Source organism: Protopterus annectens, chromosome 6.part0 (genome assembly GCF_019279795.1).
Source record: "Protopterus annectens isolate FY-2018-M chromosome 6.part0, PAN1.0, whole genome shotgun sequence".
Classification (NCBI taxonomy): domain Eukaryota; kingdom Metazoa; phylum Chordata; order Ceratodontiformes; family Protopteridae; genus Protopterus; species Protopterus annectens.
The window spans coordinates 771315430-771341880 of NC_056737.1; the positions used below are offsets into that span (position 1 = coordinate 771315430).

General features: G+C 41.2%; 1 protein-coding gene across 1 annotated transcript in view; it reads left to right on the forward strand.

Annotated features, from left to right (window-relative positions):
- The window catches only part of KIAA0586 (KIAA0586 ortholog), a 4394667-nt gene that overhangs the window by 1687193 nt on the left and 2681023 nt on the right, over positions 1-26451 (forward strand). Inside the window, exon 9 of the mRNA XM_044074450.1 lies at positions 26258-26299. Within this exon, the coding sequence (XP_043930385.1) occupies positions 26258-26299 (42 nt within the window). The remainder of the gene's footprint in view (positions 1-26257; positions 26300-26451) is intronic.

Here is a 26451-nt window from a genome sequence, read left to right on the forward strand (position 1 = left end):
CACTGTGGTATCATCTCAGTCCCAATAGTTCCTATCGCTGGATGAGACCTTCCGCTCTGTGTAGTATTCCTCCTCTAGGCCCAGTTTGGGCATTGGTAGCACAGAACTCATGACAATCTGGCATTTTGGGCCCGATGGTGCAGATGGACCTCACATTTCCCTTGTTGATGACTTTGGTACCAGTATCTTTGACGCCATGCCTTCTGGTGTTGATGGCTTCTAGGGCCTGGGAAATCAGCATCAAGCCTTGGCTTCTGTGCCATTCTTCTTGTTGGAGAGCTTGACATTTGACCCTTCTGGCCCAAAGATCCATCATCTGGCTTTGGCCCTAGAGCCCTCTGCTCTGAAGATCAGTGCAGAGCTGATGACTCCATGCAGAAAGGAGCTGCTTCTACCTCTTTCTTCCTGATTTTGTACGAGGAGCCAGATGTTCATCATGCATACAGCTGCAGTAATCACAGATGGGTTCTCTGCCGTCAGGCGGGTCCTCGGTCGGCCGAATTCCAAAGTCTAGGTCCGGCGTCGGTTGTTGTCGCTTTCTTTCCTGACATCAGTGAGGCAGGGGTATATAAGACACAGCCGACGCCATTTTCTTCAGTCTTTTTTGCCGCACGGTGCCCGAAGCAGAAGCAGTTCGCAAGTGCCAGTCGGCCAGCTCCTGAATTTACGAAAAATTGGAAAACGAAGTCTTCTTTAAAGCTAAGTACCCCGTTGGGGAAACTTTTCTTGCCTCAGACCGATGTCAGAAAAAGTTAACAATTGTATTTCTTGTGGGAAGCAAATACCGCATAAGGATTTCCATTCCCTCTCCATACCTTGTTTAGGCCCAGACCACGACGTCTCGGGCTGTTGCTTTTGCGCTACTTTCAATAAACGCACTATTAAGCGTCGGGTGGAGTTCGCCCAACACCTTTTTGGTAAAGCCTTTGATTATAAAATGTCGTCGGAGACTCTGACTACCGTTTTGTCCAAAAAACGCAAGGACAAGGACCGACACACGAGGTCCGCGGTCTCCACCGGCACCACGCCAAAACCGGCTACACGTGGTCCAGTTCTCAGCGAGATGCCTATGCAGTCCCTGACTACCGACGATACTTCTTTGGTGGTGTCTTCTGTAACCGAGACCGCAGGTATCTCGGCCCATACCCAGACTACAACCACCGAAGCCACTGTGAGCGTTGAGCCTCCTAATGTGGACAGGTCCACTTCCACCCATGGTGTCTTTAGACCCTCATCTTCCTTTTCCATTAAGGCCTTTACTAAGTCCAAATCAGCCAGGCATCCCAAGAGGCCTGTTGCACAGGGCCCATCTCCAGGCCCCATGCCTAAAAAGCAGATGCTTAAAATGGCTGAGGATTTAATTACTCTTATCAGGGGTTCCCAACCCCCTCCAGACAAGAGACCCAGAGTGGAGGAAGATTCTCCCTCTTCTGATCAGGGTTCCATTTTTTCAGAACATTCTGATGTAGAGGAACACTCTTACTCCCCTTTTGAAGATTCTGATGCAGAGGAGTCCATTCCTTCTGTATCTCCTCCAGAGGATTTCTCTTTTGGGGAAACCTTGCACACCTTGAGGGAACACTTCCATTGGGAAGGCCAAGACTTTTCTGATTCCAAGAAAAGACTTAGGGAATTTCTTTTGTTACCTCAACACAGACCTCTGGTGATACCTCCTGTCTTGGACATACTTGATGATGTTTATTCGGAGGCTTGCCTTAATCCGGATTCCCTGCCTCCTGCCCCAGTCAAGCCTGATAGGTACTACAGAGTTCCTAACTCCCACCAATTCTTTACAAAAGCCATAATGCTGACCCTGAAACCATTTCTCAAGGCCCCAAGGGAATGAAGGCCTCTACTGCTAAGAATCCACTACCTTCCGAAAGAGAGTCAAGATCCTTAGAAAGGTGGGGAAAAAAGGTATATACCTCAGCCACCCTAGCCATGAGGGCCTTAAATTGTCAGTTTCATATGCTTAAATAAATCAGCAGTTTCTGTTATCACAATTAAGAAATAAAATGTCTCAACCTGAACAACCAGATTTGAAGGAGTTGCAGGATATGATGCATAGTGCAGAACAAGTGGGTAAACACACCTTACAATGTGGCTATGATGCTGTTACAGGATCAGTCATTCGTAGACATGCCTGGCTTAGGGAACAAATCTTGCCTGATCATGTGAAAGCTAAACTACTAGATGCTCCTTTACAAAAGGATGTGCTATTTGGTACTAATGCTGAGGAGATACTACGGAAAATGGAAGAAAAAGCCAAATCTATGCAAACTGTCAAAGCTTTTCTACAGGTTCAACCACCACGTTTTAGCAGAAATTGGCCTTCTAAAAACTGGTCCTTTCCAGCCACGGACAAGCCCCAAAGAGGTAGATACAGGCTCACAAGGGGCAGAGGACAATCACTAGGATCATATAGAGGCAGGCAATGGCAAACTCCAGCACCAAGAGGTGGCGAAAACAGTGCACAACAATACAGGAAACAAACCCAATGACTTCCTCCTTTCCATGCCAAGCAAGTCTCAGCTGGCAGCACCCTTGGGAGGAAAGCTGGCATTATTTACAAGAAATTGGCATATTGTCACAACAGACAAATGGATCCTGGACGTTATAAACAGAGGCTACAGATTTCATTTTCACACTCTTCCAAAAATGAGAGGCATGCCAAACCTGCCACACAATCAAAGGGCAGAGGCACAACTACAAATTTCAAAGCTCATAGACATGAAAGCTATTCAAGAGGTACCTACTCACGAACAGGGTCAGGGTTTTTATTCCAGGCTATTTCTGGTACCAAGGAAAGGAACCAACTGGAGACCCATTTTGGACTTATCCATCCTAAACACATTTTTACTCGTACCAAAATTCAAGATGCTCACATTACAGCAGCTTCTTCCCATGCTGGGCAAGGAGTTTTGGCTGGTAACATTGGACCTCAAGGAGGCATACCTGCATGTCCCAATCAGACAAAGCTGCAGAAGATACCTCAGATTTCTTGCAGGTTCAATTCACTATCAATTCTCTGCATTGCCCTTTGGCTTATCTACTGCACCCAGAGTATTCACGAAATGCCTGGCATCAGTAATTGCCTACTGCAGACTTCAAGGGATACAAATTTACCCTTATTTGGACGACTGCCTGATCCAAGCGGACAGCAAGCACATACTTCTGGAACATCTGGCTTATGTAACACGGTTACTGAATTCCCTGGGATACACAGTCAACAAAGAGAAATCCAGGCTAACACCATCTCAGAAAATAACTTTCCTGGGTGCCAACTTGGACACAAACACCCAGATGGCATATCTTACGCCAGAAAAACAGGGGCAACTAACTCAGTACTTCAAAATACTAGCAAATTGTACCAGGCTTACTGCAAGGAAAATCCTGCAGGCTCTGGGCTTCATGGCATCTTGCATTCTTTTAATCCCATGTGCAAAGTTGCATATGAGGAAACATCAATGGTACCTAAAAAACCTATGGTCTCAACACAGCCACAGTTTGGAAACAATAATACCAATAATTCCATGTTTGCAAAAGGAATTTCTATGGTGGGCCCAAGCATGCCAAACAAACACAGGTCTCCCATTCTGCAAGCCTCAAGCAAATCAAGTCATCACAACAGACGCCTCAGATTACGCCTGGGGGGCGCACATGACAGACAGGTGCATTCAGGGCAAATGGTCCCAAAAGGAAAAGCACCTTCACATCAATCAGAAAGAAATGCTAGCAGTGACAAATGCAATTACAGCTTTCAAGGATCTCCTGCATCCAGGACAATTATTGATAAGAACAGACAACACCACAGTAATGTGGTACATAAACAAACAAGGAGGAACACATTCATACCCCCTGTGCAGACTAGCCATGACACTCTGGAACTTGGCTCTGGAATGGCAAATCGAACTTCAGGCACAGTACTTGCCAGGTTTGGAAAACACGCTGGCAGACACTCTAAGCAGAAATATGACAGATCCACACAAATGGAAGTTGCATCCTCAAGTGTTTACAAAGATAATCCAAGCGTGGGGGAGGCCAGACATAGATCTCTTCGCCTCCCACAGGAATCATCAATTGGAAAAGTTCTGTTCAAGGACCTTTCATCCAAAGGCCTGGAGAGTGGACGCCCTTTCATTCAGTTGGACAGCATGGACAGTTTACGCTTTCCCACCTCTGCCTCTTCTGCCCAAGGTACTCTTGAAAGCAAGAGCAGACAGACCGAAGATGATACTGATTGCTCCAGACTGACCAAGACAACACTGGTACCCACTCCTGAGGAGCCTAACACATACTCCTCCCTGGTCCCTACCTCTAATGCCTCTTCTGCTGACTCAGCACAGCTACAAAACTCTTCACAGTCAGCTGAAAATACTCAATCTCGCTGCATGGAAAATTCCTTAACACCACAACAGACCCTACTCCCCAAAGAGGTGCAGGATGTCATTTTGGAGGCCAGAAGGCCATCTACTAGAAAGGCTTACTCCGCAAAATGGAAGCGGTTTTGCTCTTGGAATGAGAAAAAAGGCCAGGACCCTAGAAAACTGAATTTGCCTCAGGTATTACAGTATCTAGCTGAGCTGCTGAACAGTGGACTTTCATTTTCCTCCATAAAAATCCATGCCTCAGCCATTTCTGCAGAATTCAACACTGATCCACCCTTATTCTCTCACCCACTCTTAAGACAGTTCCTCAGAGGGGCTAAGAATATAAGACCACCAAGGAAACAACTAATGCCAGCCTGGGATCTTAATTACATTCTAGAAAAATTAACATTGCCTCCCTTTGAACCAGCTGCCTCAACAGATTTGCAATATTTGTCCTGGAAAACAGTCTTCCTTCTGGCCATTACCTCAGCTCATAGGGTTTCGGAACTACAAGCCCTCATGGCTGTGCAGCCCTTTCTCATCTTCCATCAGGACAGGGTTTCCCTTCGAACCAACCCGTCATTTATGCCTAAAGTGGTATCCAGGGTAGCTTTAAATCAAGCCATACACTTACCTACCTTTTACCCCAATCCTCAAAACAAAGGGGAAAGGCTGCTACACTCCTTAGACATCCATAGACAGCTACGTTATTATTTGGACAGAACAAAGCCTTTCAGGAAATCAGAACAACTTTTTGTGTCCTATGCTGTAGGAGCTCAAGGGAAGCCAGTTACCAAACAGACAATTTCAAAATGGATAGGCCACTGCATACGGTTTTGTTACTCCTATCATGGAAAACCTGTCCCTACAGGCATCAGATCCCACTCCACCAGGGCCACAGCTACCTCTACAACCTTCCTCAGAGGAGTTCCTACCAAAGATATTTTGGAGGCAGCCACTTGGAGTTCTGTGCATACCTTCACAAAACACTACCACCTGCCTTTATATTCCAAAACTAGAGCAGGCTTTGCCACTGCTGTGTTGCAGGGCATTCTGGCTCATCCCAGTTCCACCTAGTGCCTACCACCCTGTGCGTAGCTTTGGGATTCTACCCATCTGTGATTACTGCAGCTGTATGCACGATGAACATAGTACAGTTTTGTACCTACCATAAATGTAGATGTTCGAGTGCTAATACAGCTGCAGTACAGTTTTCCTCCCTCCTTCCCCTCTTGGTAAAGGCCTAGGGCCTAACCCTCTTCATACAACCTGATTGGGTTATCCTTCTATGGTATATTTGCTTGCAACTACTGATTTTTGATTATATTGCATTGCATGTATATAAATATAAGTTATGTATTGCCTTCCTTCTGGGGGCACCTGACATCTGGGGCAAGAAAGACTGAAGAAAATGGCGTCGGCTGTGTCTTATATACCCCTGCCTCACTGACGTCAGGAAAGAAAGCGACAACAACCGACGCCGGACCTAGACTTTGGAATTCGGCCGACCGAGGACCCGCCTGACGGCAGAGAACCCATCTGTGATTACTGCAGCTGTATTAACACTCGAACATCTACATTTATGGTAGGTACAAAACTGTACTTTTTCCCTCTGGATACTATTGAGGTCCACACCTTAAGCCAACCATCACTGAGACTCCTTCAGAATTAGAGGAGTTGTAGGCCATCTCTGGCGAGAACTGGAGGTCATGCTTCCAATGGGAGTTTGTATGAGGACTCCTACTATAGCCTCCCTGAGGAAGAGGACATGAAAGAGGTAGCAACTGGACTGTCCTTCAGAGTCTCCCTCTCCAGATTCATATCTGGTTGAATAGAAGGGTTCCATGAATTCCACTCCTAAGGATATTCATACATTCCATTTTTTCTGTCACAAAAACTGTATCATATAGTACCGTACCTGTACCATTAGTATGGGGGCTGGCACCCCTTGACTACCCATTTTAAAAGTGAAAAGTAGGTGAGTTAAGGGGGGTAGCAGTCCCACTTACTAACAGAATAAACATTAGAGACTATACAACAAAGTAAACTAGTGCCAACACACAGATAACCTGCAAAGTAACATGAACATTCTGAATCTTCAGTGGTGTAGTTCTACTTACACAGCAATTCCCAGAACAAAGTTTAGGGGGTAGGTATAGTAAAACATTGTTAAATTTCAGCTTCCATAAATCTCTGTAGTCTCATTTTACCCCTCATATTTTTAATGACCACCTGCAGCTATTAATTTTAATACTGTTATCTGCAGAACACATTGCTATGAACTATTTGTAGAACAATTTTTATTTCTTCATTTAAATATGGGCAGTTCTCAGAAATCATTGTATTTTTGGTTGTGTGTTTATTTGCATTAATATAAATTTGAAGATAAATCAATACAATTATTTGGGAACTGGAAATGGAATATGATGTCTTTCATATTTATTTTCTGTTATTGTATCCTCTCATGTTTTCTGTTGAATTCAGCTTTTTTTCCTTTCACAGCATGTTTCTTTCTTGTACCCTTTTTGGGACCTGGGCTCAGTTTAATGTGGCAATAGAGTCAAGACATCCTTCAAGCATCCAGGGATTCCAGGCAAGTGAGCCAACAGCCAGGTGTTGCCCCATCCTCCAATATGGATTTAAGATATGTACAGTCTCCTAACACCCTCTCTGTCATCTGGCAGAGACAGTGCAGTACCTTCTATGCTAGGTTGGAACACAAGTGCATGCCGCTGCATACTGTCTGCACCTGGCTATGATGAGATGCACTTCTTGGTAAGGTCATGTTTTCTCGTCCCACTCTTCTTGTGTGAAGTACATATCTGGGATTTTACCCCAGGTGTCATTCCTACAGTGAAATTGTGATCCACCCCTCCTCTGGGATAGGTAACCTTTCTGTTTGCACTCACCACTTGGCTTCTCCACAGTCCAGGCCAGTGACTGTTTCTCATTCTTCTCTGGCATAGTCAGGAGTTCCAGTCCTCCAAATCTCAGAGCTGGCGCAAGGATCTTATAATTCCTTTCGCTTCTAGTGTGCCAGTTATATTTTACCATACATGTTTCTTTGCTGCTTATTGGGTTTTGAACATTTAATTTGTTTTAGGCCTTGGGTGGCAAAGACATGGTGCAGGTATTTTCTACCCCATAGCCACAATGTTTTTATTCACTTAATAATGTATTTGCAATTTTGTTAGACTTTTTTGCTGGCTAGATTTGACTGTTCTAATTCTATGCTTGTCATTTTTATTTAATAGTTGTTTTACATCTCTAACTGAATTGCCTGTACATACTTGATCTTTCTGGTTTTTCACTCATCAGAATGCTCAATTAGTTTCTTGTGTTTTGAATACAGATTATTGGTTTAACTATTATTGTTTATTAGCATTGCTTTTCTTTTCTTTCCACATCAATGTTTTTGTGCTTGCCACTTGAAAAAAAGGATTCCTTGTGGGGAGTGAAAGATCCAATTTGGTAAGGCCTGACACTTCGAAATTAAAGAATTCTGACGAAAAAAAGAACAGCAAATTCAAAACCATACCAATATCCCCAAGTAGATTTGTTTTCCTCCATTCACAACAGACAATTTAAACAGTTCTGCTCCAGAAGGGCCTGGAAAATGGATGTCTTCTTTTCATCACTGATGGGAATGCTCCTTTGTGCCTCCCCCTTTCATCTGATAACCAGAGTTCTTTTAAAGATCCAAATAGACCGACTGAAGATCCTATTGGTAATTCTTTTTTGGTCCAGTGCTTCTCCTATCATGTGGAAATGGCTAAGGGCAATTACCACAAGCTTCTCTACAGGATGGATTTACTCATACGGACAAGGGGGCCCTGATTCACACAACCTTACAAAGTCTCCCTCTTACAGCCTATTTAGCAGAATTTTAATCCCTCTCATTCACTTGTGCAGCAGGTATTAGAGCAGGCCAAGAAACATGCTACTGGAAAATATTATTTGGTCAAGTGGAAGAGATCTTCTGGTTGGTGCCAAACAGAACCAAGATCCTTTAAAGGCAGAAGCTCCTTTGGTTCTCCAGTATCAGTGTAAATTGCTGAAATCTGGACTTTCTTATTCATCTATTAACATTCATCTTTCAGCTATTTCTTCCTGTCTGCCATTAGACCCCACCTCCCATTTTTTTATCTTAAGTAAAACGGTTTTTGAAGGAGCACTAGACATTTGTCCATCTAGAAAATAGGATCTTAGTTTTGTACTAGAAAAAAATTACAATTTTCCTTTTGAACCATCTCATCAGACTGATTTAAAGTTCTTGACATGGGTGTTGCTGACTGCTGTGCATAGCTCTCAACTAGTCAGGGACAATCAGAGCCACTTTGAAAACATTAGTACTATTAACTTGAAACATTGATAGAATAAGAGAATATGAATTAATATGCATTTTCTGAAGTAAAAGAAGTGTATAACTCTAATTATTGTCATTATTTATTGCATGTCATTCCCCCACCTTTTCTCCAAAAGTCATCAGTTTTAGGAGAGATTAAGAGGGACAGAACTAAAATTATAGTCAAAATTGGGGACGGTTGAGAGGTATGCTGCTCTGACTTTGACTAGGAGAGCAAATAGCAAGATTTTATGGTAACTCAACCATATCTCATCTTTCATAAGGGTGAGGTATTTTTAGTAACAGATCCTTCTTTCTTACTTAAGATGGTTTCAAAATTCTTCTTGCATCAATCCATTTATCTCTCTCTGTCTTCTTTCCTGAACCAAAAGTAAGGGAGAGAGAGAAGCCTTTATACTCTGGATATCCAAAGACAACTTAGATATTACACTGACAGGACAAAAAGACTTGAGAAATGCCAATTGATCTAATGTTGTCTCCTTCATTCCTCCTCATGATAGGGTCTCAGATCCGACTCGGCCACATTTCACAGACTTAGATCCAACTCTCAAACTCCTCCCTTATACCCGCAATAACCATCATCCACCCAACTACCTCAGATCTAGTTTGCTGCTTCAGGGAGTCAGACATGGATTTCGCACTCTCAAGCATAGTTAGCATTTTTGATAGCTTCTCTTAAAAATTGTAAGCCCTTTTTTCTGTATTTCTTCCTCCCTCTTCTTTAGTAGTGTGTGTGTGCATTCTCCGTTTCCTGTTTAAAAAAAAAACAAAAAACCTTAGACTAGATTACTGAATGGTTTGTTAATTCTGTCAAATTTGTTGTTAAATTTACTAGTACCTAGTTGCAATTATAGTAAAAAAGTTACCTTTACTTTCCATTTGTGTTTGTTAGTTTCTTTACCGTTCAACTTGCCTGTTTCTGTCAGTTGGTTTTTGGTGGGCTTTTGTACATTATGGCTGACAAACCAGTTCCAGGCTTCAAACGCTGCACTTCTTGTGGGCATAAAATCCCCAATCAGGGTGCCCACAAAAAGTGCATGTACTTCCTGGGCATTGACCATTTAAAAGCAGAATGTTCATCTGTGCTGCCTTTAATTCTCGGGCTTTAGCTGACAGATGGAACAAACTTATTTTTAGGGGCCTTCTTCCTTCCTCGGCTGAGGCTCAGACCCCTTCCTTGGCTTCTTCTTCCACTACTTGTACCAAGGAGTCTAAAAAGATGTCCCTCCCTGCCTCCCCAAGGGACTCTCTCAAGCTTAAGAAGCCATGAAATCTGCGTATTCAACTTCTTCTGATATGCAGAAGTTTGCTCTCTGACCAGATCCTACTGTCTCCTTGGATCAGCAGGAGATTATAACCTATTTCCCTGATGCCTTCTTCAGCTCTGACTTTGAATCCTATCCACTTGGATCCTAGGACCTTGATGAAGTCTCCGACCCTGTCCTTCAAGTCAAAGCACTCCCGGCCCCCCTTGTCGGCTTCTTCCAGTTCCTCAAGAAGCTGGTCTGAGGCAGATATGGACAGGATGATGAGGAAGTTTCTTAAGGCCCATATCCAGATGGGGGTAGTCTCAGCTCTATCACTTGTTGGATCCGTGAACTACCCAGGTAACCCCATCAGGACTCCGTCCTCCGGCTTCGGAGCCATGGGATTCAGGATTACCATGTTTGTCAGACATGGTGCAGAGGAAGCTCCCTTCCTTTATGCTGGGGATGCCCTTGATGAACCCTATTCTGGCCCTTTCAGAGCAGAGCAAGTCTTGGAGCCATGGCGTCGGTGTTGGATCTGGGGACTGGGATCAGCTCTGTTCTTTTCAGAGCCATCCCTTCCCTTAGGGCTCAGTAGCTCAAGTCCAATCCCTTCTGGGGGCCCTGGATCTGGGGTGAGTCCTTTCCATTTCTCCTCGGTAGTTTCAGCTCCGGGAGAAGTGGAAAGGGCTTCTACTGGTCCTTCAGCTTTCCAGATAGTGGAGAGGGTTTTCTCCCGGGTTGGAGAATCGACCACACAAGTTCCTCAGTCCACCCCCTGTACCTCCATTGGATCCAGGCCTTTCTGTCTCTCATCCTGTCATGAGTCTTCCCATCCCAAGCAGCCTCCAAGATTTCCCAACTCATGAGGGATCCCCTTCTTCTGATACTTACCCAGTATATCCAACTGAGGAAGTCCCTCGGAAGAAGACATGCAAAAGGAGGCACGTGGACTGCCCCTTGGAGTCTTTAACTGAGGATGCTGACTTTTGATGAGGGGGAACGATTCCCCCCCGATCCCCACCTGAAGACATCTCCTTCAGAGACATTTTAGACATCCTGAAGCAAAAAGGTGGGTTGTCTGTTCAACCACTTTCCTCTGAGGAGTCAGTTCTTTTGGAGGTGTTCTGGAAGGGCCTATCTACGTCCTTTGTGACCCCCCCCCCCCAGCAGACACACTGGTAGATTTAGTATCCTGACGTGCATAGAAGGAACTGGACACCATCGAGACCATACCCAAGCAGTTCTAGTACTCCCTGCAGACAGGAAACACTGGGATAAGGGCCCTGTAGTCAATGCTATCATGGTGGCAGTGGCCACCAAGAAAGAGCTGGCAGAGGAATCTGCCAATGTCCATCTGCCAAACAAGGAGTCAAGAGCATTGGACAGAATTGGGAAGCACATTTACACCAAGGCAACTTTCGCACTGAGGTCGTTAAACTAGCTGGCTCATTTCACCTGACTTCAGAGGGACCTGATCAAAGAACTGTCTACTTCCCTCTGTGTCCATGCCTGTGGAGGAAAGTTTCTCCCAAGCTCTTTCATCTATCACCAACTCTTCAATGAGGTTAATCTCCCACACCGTGGAGGGCACCTTGCGAGCAGCTGGTTCAGGCCTCTCCTTAAGGAGGCATGCCTGGATGAGGCTATGTGATTTTGTGGATCCCTTTAAGGCATCATTTGTTAATGCCCTTATGATGGCACCTCCCTTTTTGGGCCGTCAGTTAGGGACACTTTTACCTGCAGCGAAAAGGACAAAAAGACTCTCTCTGCTGTTGGAATCAAGTTTTCAACCCTCCCAGAGGTCCTTCTCCAGGAACCAGCATGGGGGTCAGAAAATGTGGTTCTGCAAGTCCCAAGGACCTTTCCAGGACCAGAACAGAGAACATTCCTGTAGAGGCAGTGGGGGAGGGCTTGATGGTAGATACTGCCCCAGAGGCAGAAGGTGTCCACAGAACCAAGGCTTTAGTGAACCTCCTCCCTATAAGCCCTACCAGCGCTCCTGAAGTGCTGCCCGACTGTCCATCTCTGGAGGCAGTTAGGGGATGATTATCTTTGCATCCTGAAGCTTGGACCCAGTTGACTTAAAACTGTTGAGTGCTCAGAGTAATATTCAGAGGTTATTATTTTCCCTTTTTCCTTCCACCTCCGAAATCCAAAAGCCTTCCCGACATGCCACTCAGTCAGTGAGAACAGGCAGCACAAGTAATTCAACATTTGTTTTAAAAAAAGAGTCATCTAGGAGGTCCCAACCGAATAGAGGATTCGGAACCTACTCCCACTTCTTTTTAGTGCCAAAAAAGACAGGGGACCTAAGACCCATTCTTGATCTCAGCAACTTAAATGAATATGCAAAGTAGGTGAGGTTCTGAATGATTATGGCTCAGCCCATTCTGCCACTGTTGCACAAGTATGACTGGATGTGCTGCATAGATCTCAAGGACGTGTACTATCAAAACACAATAGACAGGTGCTCCAGGAAATACCTGTGCTTCTGGCTGGGAGCCAATCACTACCAGTTCAGAGCACTGCCTTTTGGATTCACCACAGCCCCCCCCCCCCCCCGAGTGTTTTCACCAGATGCATGTCAGTGGTAGTTGCTCACCTGAGGCTCAAGGGATTCCAAGTGTTTCCATATTTTGACGATTGGCTCCTAACCGCTCCCACGAAGCATCGACTAATCCAAGCCAGGGACTACTTACTCCAGTTAGTGCACTCCCTGGGCATCACTGTAAACATGACCAAGTACATCTTTACTCTGGTTCAGAATCTAGAGTTCATAGGTATGCAACTCAACACAAGGGATCAGATAGCTTCTCTTCCTCTACACTGAGTAGCCATTCTAGGGAATCAGATACAGCAGCTGTAAGCACTACAAGCCCTCACAACTCGATAGATCCTGCAGGTCCTGGGGTGCATGTCTGCAGCCATTTTGTTAGTTCCCCTAGCCAGGTTTTTCATATAGGTTCTACACTGGATGCTAGTCAATCAATGGTCCTTCCTGTCTCAGTCCTTGTCCCTTCTCATCAAATTGACTTTCATCTGCAGGCATCATGTCAGTTGATGGATTCAGTCAGACAATGTTGTTCTTGGCGGACAGTTTGTGAACAATCCCCCCAATAGTCACTGTGACCACGGATGCTTCCCAGTTCAAGTGGGGGGCATTACAATGGGAAGATGGTCCAAGGCACATAGTCGCCTCACAAGACCAAGTTGCATATCAGTGTCCTAGAGATGAGAGCTGTCCTCCTAACATTGTAAGCCTTTAGGACATTCTACCATTGGGGACTATTGCAGTACACACCGACAACATGTCAGTTGTCTGGGTAAATCAACAAGCAAGGAGGAACCCATTCTTATCCCCTGTGTTGGGAGGCCATGAGAGTGTGGGAGTGGGAGATATATTCAGACCATCTTCTAATCGCAACGCATATCCCAGGGTAAACCAACAGTCTGGCGGACAAACTCAGAAGATCATTCCTGATTACACACAAGTGGTCCCTCAACCAGTCAGTAGCAAATATGATCTTCACAGATGGTGGTCAACCTTGCTGTGACCTCTTTGCTTCTCCCCTGAACAACAAATGGAGCAAGTTCTTCACTCTGATCCCTCCTCCAGGGAAGTCCCCAAGGGATGCTGTAGTCCACGATTGGCCCCCAGGTCTCCTGTATGCTTGCCCTTCTCTTCCACTCATCCCCAAACTTCTTTAGAAGGCAAGCAGGTTGAAGAGTTCAGTCATCCTCATTGCCCCCTTCTGTCTTCGTCAGTTGTGGTTCCCCTTTCTCTGGTCTCATCTGAAATATCCTCCTTTAATACTGGAGCCCACTCAAGGCCTCCTTTCTCACCTGTCAGGGATGCAACATCCACATCTTTGAACCCTGAAATTGACTGCTTGGTTTCTCCACTTCCAACCTTGATGAGACAGTCCAAACTTCAGTCCCAGGTCTGAAAAATTCTTTTGGCATCACAAAAAGCTTCCACCAAGAAAGTTTACAATAGTATGTGGAAGAGATTTGTTGTTTGGGCCACAAACAGGAACATTGACCCCTTTTAAGGACCTGTTTCTGTTTCTCAGTACCCTTTTCAACGAGGGTGCTAGCTTCTCCACTATTAAGTTACAATTAGCTATATCTAATTTTCATGTAGCAAGTCAAACACACACTTTGATCATGTTCAGACTGTGCAAATCCTTCATGAAGGGTGTGTTCCTATCATGGCCCCCAATTAATGATCCTTCTCCCCCATGGGACCTTACTTTTGTGCTGCAGGTGTTGACACAGGGCCCCTTTGAACCAGTGGCTAGTTGTGACATGAAATTTCTGTCCTGGAAAACAGTTCTTTTAGTGGCTGTGACTTCCACTAAGAGAATTTCTGAACTTCAAGCTTTATCTTCTAAACCTCCTTAGATTCTATTCCATAAAGATAGAGTGTCCTTGCGCACTAATCCATCCTTTATGCCTAAAGTAGCTAAAGAAAACAATATCAATCAGTCCATACAACTGCCAGTGTTCTTTCCCAGTTTCTCTAACAAAGGGGAGTATGTCTTTCACCTTCTGATGTTCATAGACAGCTCTGTTTATATCTACACAGGACCATACAGTACAGAAAGTCTGATCAGCTTTTTTTAATTTTCTCTTCGAATAATCTTGGACAAGTGGCATGGAAAATTACCTTGGCAAAATGGATTTCAAACTGCATTTCTTTCATTTCTTTGTCCAAAGGGTTGGAGTTGTCTAAACCACCTAGGCCCACATTCTACTAGAGCTATGGCTACTTCCTCGGCTTTCTGTACTAGAACCTATATTGATGACATTTGTGCAGCAGCTTCATGGTCTAGTAATCACACATTTGTGTTGCATTACAAACTGGATATTATTTCCAGGAGCAGGTCCTACTTTGGTTTGATGTTGTTCGGGCATATCCTTCAATGAGGGTCACCCAAGGTTCAAGTATCTGGGGACTCTGACCCTATCATGAGGAGGAATGAAGGAGACAACATCAGATTAAAAAGTTAAGTCTTACCATAACTTGGCATCTGTGTTGTCTTCCTTCATTCATCATCACTTTCACACCCAACCATCCCCCTGCCCTTCTTCTTGAGGAACCTGGATGATCTCAGGACTGTTATGTCCTATGTCTGAGCCTCTTCTGCCGATCCTCGATGTCTGAATGTGGCATGGCTGGATTTGGCAAACTCGATCTGAGGTAGTTAGGTGGGTGAAGGGCATTGCGGTTATGAGGGACGAGCTTGAGAGTCAGTTCTAACTCAGTGGAATGTGGCCAAACCGGATAAGAGGGTCAGATCCGAGACCCTATTGTGAGGATAAATGAAGGAAGACAACACAGATGCCAATTTATGGTAGGACATAACTTTTTATTTATTTCTTGTGACTTTAAGAAATAGGGACAACCAGTGTCAAAACAGACTATTCCCAAATAGTTATCCCTTGCTGTCCATTTTTGTTCTTATCACAGAAAGGGCCTTCCTTTCCCTTCAAGGTAAAAGCCCATTCTACCAAGGCTATGGCTTTTTGGAAAGGGATGGACTTGAAGTATTCTAGAGGAGGCATCTTAAATCATCTGTACACACATTCACCAAGCATTGTAATACTAATTCCTTCTCCGAATCAAGAACAGGTTTTGCTAGGACTGGTCACTAAGTGCTCCTGGGCTATAACCATTCTTCCTCCTGACTGACTCTAAGCTTGGTAAATACCCCATATAGTTTAGGCTACTGCGACAGTAATTCAATGACAAACATATACAGTTGTGTATGTAAATTTATCATAGCAGTAGATGCTTGACTATGTCACTGTTATAATATTAATACTCTCCCTCCCAACCCCATTTGACTTTCTAGTCAGGTTTTTGTTTTTAGGCCTATTTTTTTTTTTACCTCATCTGTTTGCCAGGGTGACTTATCCTTCCTTTTTCCTCCATTTTCCTCACACATAACTTGGTATTTTTCGGCAGCACTTAATTTTGCCATCCATACATCTACTTTTATACCAACATGCTGTCTTTTCTCCTTAAATATACAGTTAAGTGGATGGTGCCCTAAATCTTTTGCATGCTGGCTTGATGTCCGATCATTGGCAGTATACGTCCCATATAACTTTGGCTACTGCAGCAGCAATCCATATGAATATCTACTGTTATGGTAAGTTTACTTACACAAATGTGCTTTCTTAAGATTGCTATAAAAAATTCTAACAGGCAATCTTTTGCCTGTTTGACCTGCTCCTGGGTGGTCAACTGCCATCCGTTATATGGGTGTGCAGTACTAAAGACTTCTACCAAAGGTTACAAGTGACATCTCTTTAAGAGAGCTGACACATGGGGAATCCATTTTTATTTTTGTAACTTTTGAAAATTACGTATTTAATGTTACCACACAGAGTTTATCTTTTTATTTCCAAATTCCTTGCTGTTTGTTAGTATTTTAAACTTGTATAGTGCCTCAGCACCTTAGTAAATGAGCAGTGTTTCTTATTTCTTAATATCAGAATTCATGTTCATAAATTAATAAATTAAAAGAAAAGGTTATTTTCTCAAAGTTGGATTAGCATGTAAAATTGTCTCACCTTTACCTGGTAGGGCTGCTGTTATATGTTCACATTATCTACTTAGTTGACCTTTTGGCAGCCCAGAGCACAGAGTGTGTGTGTGTGTGTGTGTGTGTGTGTGTGTGTGTGTGTGTGTGTGTGTGTGTGTGTGTGTGTGTGTGTGTGTGTTATACTCTGCCAGTGGACTTGCATACTCTCTACTTTTCACTATTCATTATAGTTGGTAGTCCGTTGTCTGCTTATATTCTCTTCAGATTATAATTTTTGTGTAATACAGTGCTGAGACTTTGAAAATGTCATTCTACAGTTATGGATAATAGGTAGTTAAACATTTCTTCTCCATTAGTGGGTTTAGTTGTTATGCAGTGTGAGTTTATATTCATGGGTGTCTTATTGTAATGGCCTCCTCAGAATGTTTTACTATATTCTTTTTAAGATGTGTATTAGATCAAAACAAAGCTGTTAAAGTCTATTCTAATTTTGTCTCTGAGCGTCTACGGTGATAAATCTTGGCTGCCATTAATTTTCTTCTTCTGCATTAATAATACAACAGCATCTGTTTAAATTATAAAATATTCAGTCGTGTACGTGTTTGCATTTTTTCAGTTTCAAACTGACATGCCAGAGAGTTTCAACTTCTCACATAAGCAAGACCTGTTCTCTTGGCCCCACTGTGAACTGAGTATGCCTTCTTTTTGTGTTAAGATTATAGTCCTCATTGTTCCTCTGCAATGATGAAACTTTCTGCTGCTCTTGTTTAGAGAAGGGACAAACTGTGCATTCAACTCTGAACGGAGAATGAACGTTCTCCAGCAAAGTGTTAATGTACAGGTAATGCCTGCTGAAAAACGGTCCACCACTTGATGACAGCATGTTAATCTGCCATGGAGTTCGAACTGTAAGAAAGCTAATAGCCACCATTATTTTATGCTTCCTAAGCAGCACTTTTGGTGCATAAAATTAAAATAAGTAGATCGTGTAAAAAAAGTAAAAAAATAGAAGTAAGTGTGTGTGTGTATGTGTGTGTGTGTGTGTGTGTGTGTGTGTGTGTGTGTGTGTGTGTGTGTGTTTTTCTGTTTGCATATATGAGTATTTGCGTGCTTTTATGCATGAAAGTGAGTGTGAGAGAGTGAGAGATTGAGATCGAGTAGTGGCTGAAGATACCTCTCATCCTTAGCTCAAAAAATCTGGATAAAGTATAATGGTGGAACAAAGGCACAAAAATAAGGACAGACTTTAAATATTGCTTTCATAAAATTAGAAAGTTGCTAGAACAGAATTTGGTTTAGCATGTATTTTCTAAAAGAAATGAAGTCTTAAACTCAAGTCATTATTTAGTGACTTCATCATACAATGATTTTTCAGCAAAACAAAAATGTTACGAGGGCCATACCAAAAAAATGAAATAAAAATCTGGACAGTTAAATGATATGCAGATATGAAACTTTTAATGGCTGACATTATTAACTGTGTTTAATTGTTTGTGTTTTAAATGTACACCGTTTCAAAGTGTGTGTGTGTGTGTAGACATTAAATAAACTAATATTTTGGATGTAAAATACTTCCATCAATAACAGTAAATATACTACAGCAAGTATGAAATATTAGTAAAGGAGCTGTTTTACATCAGGAGTATTGAAAAATGCATATAATAATTAAAAAAAAATACAAAACAATTTAACATTTAGCCCCTTCTCCAAGTGCAGTAATACCAAACAGAGTGTGTGTTATTGTGTCAGTAATGCCCTTTCAGGGGTGTTGGGCCTTCCACTTGTAGCAACAGGCCTCCGAACATGCCTGTGTGTTCCTTATTTACACAATAACATGCACCCTGTTGGTCATTATTGCTTGCATATCATATACCATATGCCTGTCAGGACCTGAGTTATTGCTCAGGTTAAGTTCTGCTTAGAATTCATGTAAGGTATCTCTTGCTTAAGAATCCTGCCCACCCTTTATTAAACATATTTTTGTCATGTCAGTTTTGTGTTCTGTTGCGAAAATTATATTACATAATTTCAGTCACCTCTGCTTGAAAGAATCTAGAGCTTCATGCTTTGTTTACTGAAGGAAAGGAGCTTTGTTTAATCATTTCAGTGTAACAGGGTATCCTAGTGTACTTTTTCCAAACATTATCTTGCATTGAATTACCCCATGGATGTCTGTTACTTCAGAGTATTCCAACACATAGGTTCATACGTGTGTACTAGGCTATTGGCCCTGGAGCCTTTACAAGCCTAGCCCATAGAAGTGCCCTGGCGTCGTCCCGCCCAACATTAGTTCCCAGTGCCTCTATCAAGTAGATCCACTGGAGTGATCCCCGGGGTGAACTTTCTGTTGCCCATCCACTCATCAAGATTTCTCTTGAAGAGGGACAGTGAGGTGCTCTGCTTGACATATATGGGAAGTCTATTCCAGAGCATGGGCAGTCCCTGGGTGAGGAACCTGTCCCTCCAGCATGTTCTGTTGATTGTAGTAATGATGTTGAGGTCTCTGGAGCATGTGGTGCAGAGGGATTGGGATTTCTTTAGATGTAGCATTTCTAACAGAGCTGGGTCAGACATGGGTTTGTAAGTCAAGCAGAGATCGCCTCTAAGTAGGCGATATGAGACAGAGAAAAGCTGGAGTCTTTTGAGTCTGTCCATATAGGACATGTGTTTAATGCCTACGATCCTCTTCGTGAGTACTTCTGTGGCCTCTCCAGCTGTTGCAGGTGTCTAGTGAGGTACATGCCACATGGGACATTATACTCGATGATTGGTCTAATGAGGGAAGAGTAGAGAGAGATGATGACCTCTTTCTGGAATTGTTCCACCCATCAGATATGCGTATAGTTTTGAGATGCTTTACATCAGAAAAATATTTTTTTTGATGTGTGACCATTAACCTCACTTCTAAAAAGTGGGTTCCTCAATATCTAAATAATGTGTAGTCACATTTTCTGGTATTGTCAGTACCAAAAGGATACTCCTAGGAAGCTGGAAAGTCATTTCTTTAAAAGTCTTGGCATAGTCAACAGTCTAATTTAAAAATTGTCTTCATCTCTTTAGAGCATCTATGTTTTAGTATATTATTTTCAATAACAGCAACTCATTTCTTACAGTAAGGCATGGTTTCCATTTGTACATAATTTAATCATCTTCATAGTTGTCTCTGTATGTGAACTGTGTGTACATGTTGTGCCACCCCTTTCATATCTGTTATTAATCTGATCTTGCGTTAGCCCTGTGATGTTATTAGCAACATTATTGCCAGTATTTAGGTACTGATGAGTCCATTTCCTCTGCCACTGGTTATGTTCCAATACCATACAAAGAAGTTCTTACATTTTTTTTACCCAGAGTAATTTTGTTCAAGTAACAAGTGGAAAGTGTGATTCTTAGTATAAAATAAAAGCTCATACCTGAAAACAATTCAATTCAGCATATTGATGTAATAAAACAAATTATGGGAACCCTGATTCATAGTATGTTTTGTAATTTCTATCTACCATAAGAATTGTGATAAATTAAGAAGTTGGCCTGTATGATGGAGCTCCCACATGAATAATCCATATAAAAGCTCAAAAGCTCATAACTTTTTTTTAATAAACCTTCCTCTTTTAGAGAAATCATATGAAATAATTAAATAAGATCCTTAGACATATCTTCATGGGCTGCAAAGCCAGCTATGGACTTAGAGTAGCCACCAACGCCAAAGTTAACCATAAGGTCTTTTTCAGCTGCATTAAAAAAATCAAGAGTTATACCACATCTCCCCATGTATTTTCAGAGAATTTCCATTCTCTGTAACAAGCTCCCCATCCCTGTTTAAGCACAACTTGGACCATTGGATGGGTAATCGGAAATTTACCCCTGATCCTGGCTGTTATGTCTGTGATGGACAGAGGCAGTCAGTAAATCACCCCTATATAAATCAGATTTATGAGTCACATTTAGGTTGCACGGCTAGGCTTATGAGTGTCCTGGAGGTCATTAGCCCAGTAGAGACCTGGATAGGGATTCGTGGACCAGCATTCATTTATAATCTTTATAGAGTGAGACATAGCTTACAGTTCTGCTGCTCTGTTTTTGACCAGAAATGATCTGGTTCCCTTTTGACTTGGTCTTTGTAAGGAAACTGTATTAGTATTATATTTTTTTCTTAAAAAGCAGGTACATTGTGTGTTTAGTAGCTAATTTAGTATCAGCAATAGTTCACAGTGGATACCTAACATCAGCTGGAATAGAGACTGGCACTGGCTTACATCAGGAAAGGTGATCAGGAATTGGAAAGTGAAGGAAACAAATTAAGATACTTTGTTACCCAGTGCACAGGACGAAGGCAACAGATTAGTAGAGATGTAGCCATAAACAATTATTAGTTGTGTATTTGGAGGTAACAAGTCCAGTATAATTAGAACTTATAAAAGTAAGATACTAAGAGCACTAGCTCCAGGGGTGCTCAACAGAGGATATTAACTGTTTCAAGTTAAGAAAATGATGTAAACAGCTTTGCACTAATGTAACAATAAACAAACCAGTCAATAAAAGAAAATAAATCTCTTACCAGCTGTTGGAGGCAAGAAGTACAGTTCTTCATTATTAGTAAGCCTTCAGCATTAAGCTTGTCAATATGAAGGAAAACAAAATAAACTAAAGCTAGCACAATATTAGCCTTGGGAACAGCATTAGGAAAAAAAAACATAATTATGGTAAATGAAAGCAAAATAAGCAGAAGTTAACATAGTAGTAACACTGGAAGCAGCATTAGGAAAATGTAATCACTGCAGAGGTGAAAAACTAAAAACACCAATTATTTGCAGTTAGTAAGTCAAACTATCATATGTGTATATGTGAGTGTATGTATATCTGGGTCTATGTCAGATGATCAAGTTTTCAGAAACTCGAAATTCATACAGTCAACACCATTTGATTAAGTTTCCAAAAACTCGAACATCAAAAAAAAAAAAAAAAAAAAAATGTACCTTTTCTTACATTTTTGCAGGCGGCAACCTCCCCTGCACCCCACCCCCATGTGGGGTCTGTGCTCCTACACCCCCTGCAAATTATATATACCAACTCCGAAATCGTACTACAGTGAGAAAAAAGGTAAATTTTCTGATGTGAACTGTAGCACAGTCTCCATTCAGAACCTTCATGTTTTCAAAAACTTGATCATATGGTGTTGACCATATGAATTTCGAGTTTCTGAAAACTCGATCAACTGATAGGGATCCATATATATATATATATATATATATATATATATATATATATATATATATATATGTGTGTGTGTGTGTGTATATGTATATATATATATATATATATATGTATTATCATATAATATTGATTAGTGAACTACCCCAGTAAGCAAATATAAATAAGTAAATAATTAAAGAAATACTAAGAAGCAATACTATGTCATGTTTTAAGAGGCTAACTTGAACAGTCTTTGCCACTGTATAGACTGCTCTGAGAGAAAAACATATTTCTTGGTTTTCAAAGCTCATAGTTTCTTGTTTCATTGCAATGTATAGTGCATTTTCAGGTTAAGGCTCCTTGCATTGAGCAGCATGACCTTCAATTTGCTTTTTGACAGATCTTTTATGTTGGAAGATTTGTCTAAAAAAGGCACAATGGGGGAGGCAAGAGCCTTGGCCAAGATCTGGAACACCAGGGGTGACAGGTGGAGGCGATCTCTGGCAAAGCATCAAGGCCTGTCAACCATGCCATCCCAGGAAGACATATACTAGATCCCCTTGGAAAGACACCAGAAACTAAGCCAATTGTTGAAAGTCAATTATTTGTTGTTGGTACTGTGGTATCATTCTTATTGGACACTCTAAATTGGCCCTAGGTGTGAGTGTGTGCATGTGTGTGTGCCTTCTGTGGAAGGTTGGGCGCCGGGCTGGCAACTCGCCACCGTAAAACTCCACTGCCAATCATGAGTGGACAGGTGATCCGCTGTGGCGACCCCTAACCGGAAAAAGCCGAAAGAAGAAGATTTGAATATTATAAGTTCTGGGTTAGGGACAAAAGCAATGTTCTGTTGAGCCATAAGAGCCAGAGGATTGTGGAGAGGAGCTGGATACTATTTTGTTTAATGGGAAAGAATGCATTTTAAGATTTTTTTGAGAAAGTTGATTTGCACAGTTACTAGCACATAAATAGACTACTCTTTGAGAATAGCTAATTTTCTTACCCATACACCCTGCAGCTCTGAAATTGTCTACCCCCCTTATGCTAATTTGACTTTGGTGTTCCCTCCCCTCCTCTTTCATTGGATGTTGGTAGTAAAGGCTTTCACATCAAACTAAATAGAATTCATTTACTCTTTTTGTTTTCCATAGACTCAGAATATTGACTACTAACAGATAACTTCAGGTGTATCCAGTATTCTCAGACATCTGCAACATTTAGAGTCAGAGCCAGGGCTCAGACCATTGTATAAAGTGTTGTGTGTTTAACTATTGAAGTGAAACAGTAAGTAAGTTGCTAGTAGTAATGCAGAGCATCTGATAGACTTGAAAGTTCCTTGTTTTAATCAGTCCTTTTCATGACCTATGTGTTCATCACAAAGCAAAGTAAATGTTTTTCAGTGCACTGCCAAGAATACTTAGTGAGATGGAAAAGAAATACATGCAGTTTAATTTTTCAGATGTATTGTATGAAGCCTTGTATTATAACAGTGTGTTGTAAACTGAACTATTATGTTAAAGAGTAGGTTAATATAAGGGTCTTTAGATTCAGCAGTCAGCACAAATCTAGTATTATATAATAGTCTTTATAATAATCTACTTTTGCTGTAGAATTTCTGATTTATTAAAGTAAAACAAGGATGGCCTTTTAAGAAAGCTTCCTCCATTGAGGTTTCTTTGTTTGAACCCTCCTTATGAATCTGGTAACACCGACAGTTTTTTGTATCTGCTGCTTTTATTTGCTGTTAAGCTGACTTGGATCAGACCATTTCTGATCATAAAAAATATACATCCTGAGTTGTTTAATGAAGATGATAAAGCACTTCCTCTTATTCTTAAATCTCCATTAGTAGAAATCTGTTTTGGAGATGCCTTATAGCTGATGAATTATTTGACTTAAGGTATACATTTTTCCTTTTTTACTAAACAAAATGGTTTACCTATTTGATTAAAGTAACATGCCTAAATCTTTGTCTTTTCCTTCTGTGGAAGATTCTTGTAGAAATTTATGTAGCAGTATTTCTGAAAACCTTGACTGCTTGACAGCTGTCTTAAGAACATCATAATATTTTGTAGAGCCTTTGAGATTTTTTTAGCATATCATTTCTGCTACCCCTCTTTCTTTTTAACAGCACCAAAGGAAGAGATTAGACTAAGACAGGGAAAACACCCCCCTAGCTCTGTGGATAATGGCTGTGCAACAAATAGATCTTCCCCTGGTGATGTGCAATAAATTGAAGTAGTGATAGCTAGATGGTCAGCAGGTACAGGGGACAAGAAAAAGCATTTAAAAATCTCTTACCCTATCATATTTTTCTTTACTAGAAGAGTAAAGTTTCTGTCCTCAACAGAGCCCTTTGCCTTGTTAATTTTCATGTCTTGTACCTCCTTTCCATATTTATTTATTTGGTTCATAACCCAGGTCTGTGGCCAGGTCCAAAGACATTTTGTCAGCAATAATGGGGCTAGTTTGGCAGTGACAGTGTTTTTTAAATGTGTAACAATAAATAGTTTCAATGCAAACTAACTATTATACTGAGATAGAATAACATGCAGGCAAATTAACCTGATACACAGAGCGAGCAAAACATTTATCCTGGAATGCCTACTAGAACAGCACAGAATTTTGTATATTTTGCTGAATTACAGGAAGAAAGGAGAGAAAAGTATGGAAGTAATTTGTAGAAGGTAGTACGAAGACATAAAGTATACGTTTTAGTGTAATATAGGGTCTATATCATATGAGCGAATCGCACAAATTGCGAACGCTCATAATATCGAACGTACCTGACTTCGAACGTCCTATTGTGGGAGGCTGCACCCCCCCAAATATGTATTACAACTCTGAGATCGCACTACAGTGAGGAAGGGACAAATATCCCATTCTTCACTCTACCTCGATCTTAGAAAAAGCACTTTGAGGTCAGGTACATTCGATATTATGAGCATTCGTAATTTGTGAGATTCGTTCATAAGATATAGACCCTAATATACATATTTACAGTGTTTTGAAGTTATATTCTATAGGTTTGTTGCAGTTTAAATTATGCCTTCGTATGTGCTGCTCTGTGTGCATAATTAGCCTGTTTCTAGGCATGTACACTGGTACTCATCAGCTAGGCAGTATTCTCTATAAATTCTATAATCTTACATTTTATGCTGTTTTTCACATATTCATTATGTTGTTACATGTCCTCACTATATGCAGTACTGGCACTTTCACACCTTCTGTTATTTCTCAGCTCTCTCCTTCTAACTTACACATACAGTTTCCGGTAACAGTTATTATTAATACAGAAATTACTCTGCTTAGTGGGCATCCTTGCTTCACACACCTCTTAACTGTTTTCTCTCTCTCAACCACCCATTTACCAAATGGCTTTACTTTTGTTTTCATATACAGCGATATTAGCAATTTTACTGCCTTTTTCCCTATACCATAATTTTCTAATATTTTCCACAGTTGCTCATGACACACAATGTCAAATCCTTTAGCTATACCTCCCAACACCATCATTCCTCCTCCTTTCACTATTTTTATATTATCCACTTCTTTTATCATTACTCGCATTTTCTTCACCAGTTATCAGTTTATTCCATATGCTCCCCATCTTATAGATTTGCACCATCACTACTTGTAACATCTTCTGCAAAATTCTCATAAATGCTTTTTAATCAGTAATGTAGCTGGCCTCCAGTTTTCCATCCATGTCTTACCTTCTTTCCTCCAGATAAATGTTGTTATTCCTTCATATATAGCTTTGCTTTTAATTTCCATCTTTTCTTCTAAATACACCTTTCTATATGTGAACAGTAATATGACTATGCATGGGTGTATCAGGATTTACTCATAAATGGTGTGGTTTGATCATGAGGGCAAAGCCCAAGTGATTAAGCAAAGTGAACCATGTGTAAATCCTGATATACCCACTAACAGAAATCTGATTATTGCTGTTATATAATTACATTACTTAAGAAGGAAATTGCTTACCTTTTTTAAATTTTTCTGGAATTCTTCCGGAATATTTGCTTCTTTTTGATTTTTTTTAATTATTTATCTGTCCCGCTTCATTTCCTTCACATGTTCACTTTCTTCCTCTATCTATCCTCCCCTTCATCGTACAGTAATGGGCATTTGAACCATAAGTGTCATCAGTTTTTTTAAAAAGTGTGTCCCTGATTTTAGACCTTTGCTCCTGACTTTTTCTCTAATTCTGTAAGCAAGAAGTTGAGATGTATGAGTCATTAATCTGCTATTAGCTTACACTAGCTGACCTGTCACCCTAATCACATGGTTTCCTGCTTCTGTTTAAAGTTCTTCAACTTTCCCGCTGGACCTTAAGATGTATTATCTGTAAGGATATCTGTAAGGAAGCAGTGGTATAGCTAATACAAGTTTCATGTTTATTGATAGTTATTTCTTTTATTTAAAAAAAAAATTGGGATGGGGCAATGCAGGCATTTTTTAAACAAATTATTCATGAAAGTCCACATCTAATGTTTTACAAATTACTTTATTTTGCAGGAAGGAGAACAGTGGCGTTCAGAAATAAAAGGCTTTACCAAGGTAATTACTGCTTTTAAACAGTTTTTTTGTTGTTGTTTAAATCATTATTAATTTAAACGGTTTTAATGAATGTATGACCAGAATATCTGAGTTCTTTTGGTTGAGTCAAGTTTTTCATTCTTCTTACAAGATATTTAATTATGCTAGGCCTT